The sequence below is a fragment of the Saccopteryx bilineata genome, chromosome X (genome assembly GCF_036850765.1).
Source record: "Saccopteryx bilineata isolate mSacBil1 chromosome X, mSacBil1_pri_phased_curated, whole genome shotgun sequence".
Taxonomy (NCBI): Eukaryota; Metazoa; Chordata; class Mammalia; order Chiroptera; family Emballonuridae; genus Saccopteryx; species Saccopteryx bilineata.
Genome location: NC_089502.1, coordinates 110027032 through 110029862, shown reverse-complemented (window position 1 = coordinate 110029862; position 2831 = coordinate 110027032). Strand labels below are relative to the sequence as shown.

The 2831-nt window shown below is 44.9% G+C and overlaps 1 protein-coding gene across 1 annotated transcript; it reads left to right on the top strand.

The window, feature by feature from the left end:
• The first annotated feature begins 420 nt into the window (after positions 1-420).
• Positions 421-2433, top strand: LOC136317530 (PWWP domain-containing DNA repair factor 3B-like). The gene has a single exon (XM_066250278.1). It carries the CDS (start codon positions 421-423, stop codon positions 2431-2433), a length of 2013 nt encoding a protein of 670 aa, XP_066106375.1.
• The last annotated feature ends 398 nt before the right edge of the window (positions 2434-2831 follow it).

The window sequence follows — 2831 nt, the reverse complement described above, 5'->3', positions numbered from 1 at the left end:
AAGGCATGGAGTTGGACTCAGAGGGCTGGAAAACTCTTCTGGTATTTTCTGTATTTTTCCCAAATAGTTGCCTCATATTATGCCCCCCTGCAGCCTGTTACACACTCTTTATATTTATCTTATCAATTCTTGCTGACCAACATTCTTCTACTTCCACAAAAGGAATGCTTTCTGATTCTTTTTGCCTTTTCCTTTTCCATATTCCAGTGTTCTCCAGTATCGTCTGTTGAAACACAAGTTCCACCATTTCTGAGCGATTCAGGTGGAGAAGGACAGGCCACACAAGTGTTAAACCTTCTGTAATCTTAGGCAAAAAGAGTGGTGAAGAACATTGTTTTAGGAGAGACTTGTAGTTGCAGGTATAACAGACCCCTCAACCTCTGTTAATTAATCACCTCTCAACACCCAAGTCCAATCATAATGGAGTCCGAGTATGTCTTATGCAACTGGAAAGGCCAATTTTGGCCGGCAAAAGTTTTGTCCAGATCCAGAACCTCACCAAAAAGTAAGACATATTCTCTACAAGTTCAAATACTCTCAGTAGATAAAAAAATTAAAGTGAAAAGCAGAAACGTAAAGGTCCTAGATGAGTCTCAAATTGAGTCCATTACCTCCTCAAGAGTGAACCGGTCCAAGACCAGAATCCCCCCAGGAGAGGAAGTGGCCTACAGAAGGGCTCTAACATTGGCACTGGACATTCTGAAAGAGAGAGCAAACTTGGGTCCCGCAAGAGCATCAGATGACCCGGAGACTGCCACGGTGTCTCAAAAGGGACCGCAAAAGCGATCTCGTAAAAAGTATCGGAAGACCAAAAGGAACTCACTGAGAAGTTCTAGGAAAAAGAAAAACTCCAAATCATTGATGGTACGTTCAAAGGGTGAGAATGTTCCCGATGGTGACAAATCACAGGTGCACACATCCAGCACTCCTGTCCCGAGGGAAGCGCAAGCACGGCCCTCACGGAGGTCCCGCATGTGCTCAAACTTCCCATCACTTCCAGAAAATGACCATGAGGAAGAGAACAAGGAAAAGACAGAAAATGCAAGCACCTCAAGAGCTATGTCTTCGCACTGTACAGTCAAGGGGGATATTGCAGGTGCTAAAGATGGGGGCGTCCCTCCATCTCTGCCACCCGGTTTCATGGTCACTCTGCCCAGGGCTCTGAAAGTAAAGTCACCACGCGGCACCTGCCCGAAAACCCTGGCTGTCTCGTCTGAGTTCTCTGCCTTCACCAGAAACACTGAGAACCCTAGAGAGGGCGCCTGGAAGCCAGGCGTGGGAGGTGCAGCAACATCCTCTAATGCTCCTAACCTGAAGCTGCATTATTCATTCCATTTGGCAAGCAAATTAAAGGAGCAGTTGCCACCAGAGTTTCAGAAAGAATGGCAAAACCTTCAACCCGTAGTTAGATTAACACGTATTGACCCCACCACCTTTATTAGGAAGGATGTCACCAAAGTTGTGGGACAACCGACAAGTACGGCTTTCCCACAGGAGCCGTGTCCCATTGAAAGAGGAACGATGGTCTGGTTTAAATTTCAAAATTACCCGTTTTGGCCATCAGTAGTCAAAAGTGTCAGCCACACGGAGAAGACTGCAAGGGTGCTATTGATTGATGCAAACATGCACCTTGAAAAGAATGGCATTCAAGTGCCTCTTCGGAGATTAAAGCATCTAGATTGTAAAGAGAAAGAGAAACTAATGAAGAGAGCCAGGAAACTGTACGAGCAGAGTGTGAACTGGTGCTTTTCCCTGATTTCCCACTACAGAGAACGACTCAGTTGTGGGTCTTTCGTGGGCTCTTTCCTGGACTACTATGCTGCTGACATCAGCTACCCAATTAGGAAAACCATCCAAGAGGGGTTTCTGGAGGTTGACTTCCCAAAGGTGAATTACGCCGAGCTGGAAGATTCTGAGGAGGAGGGCTCCCTGGTTGGGAAGAGGCCCTGCAAGAAAATTCTCCCTGACCGGATGAAGGCGGCTTGGGGCCGAGACAACCAGAAGCTTGTGGACTTCATCGTGAAGAGAAAGGGGGCCGACCACCATCTTCTGGACATCGTCAAAGGCAGGAAACAGTCCAAGTGGCTGGTATCATTTCTGAACTCAAGCAGGTATGTGATCTGCACTGAAACATACCTGGAGGATGAGGATCAGTTGGATGTCGTAGTAAAGCATTTACAAGAGATCTACAATCAAATAGACAAGAACAAGCTGTCTCTGACAAGAGACGACAAAGTGAGCTTTGTTCTGGAAGTCCTTCTGCCAGAAGCCATGATTTGTTCAATTTCTGCACTTGACGGGTTAGACTACAGCAAGGCAGAAGAAAAGTACTTGAAAGGGCCACCTGTGCATTACCGGGAAAAAGAACTATTTGATAAAAATATCTTAAAGAAAATCAGAAAGAGATCGGCAGTCAGGAGCAGGGCTAAGTAAGTCTCCCCCTGCACCCATAGCTTAGCAAAGAGACCTCTCATTTGTATCTTTAATAAAAAACCTGGACTGATGATCCCTCCATTCTCTGCGGCACATAAAGACATTCTGGACATTTGGGATCATGCTGGATTTGTTTTGGGTCCATCTCTAGCATTTGTGGGTGGCATGGTCATCATCATTTCTTGCTCCCAAACCGTTCATAAATTAATTTCTTAAAATATTGCCATGTACTTTCTTCTTCTTTGTTCAGATGTGTAACTGTCCAGACATTTTCATAAAATTTTTTGACTGTATATAGTTTGTATTTTATTTATTTATTTATTTATTTATTTATTTATTTTGTGGCAGAGACAGAGAGAGTCAGAGAGAGGGACAGATAGACAGGAAGGGAGAGAGAT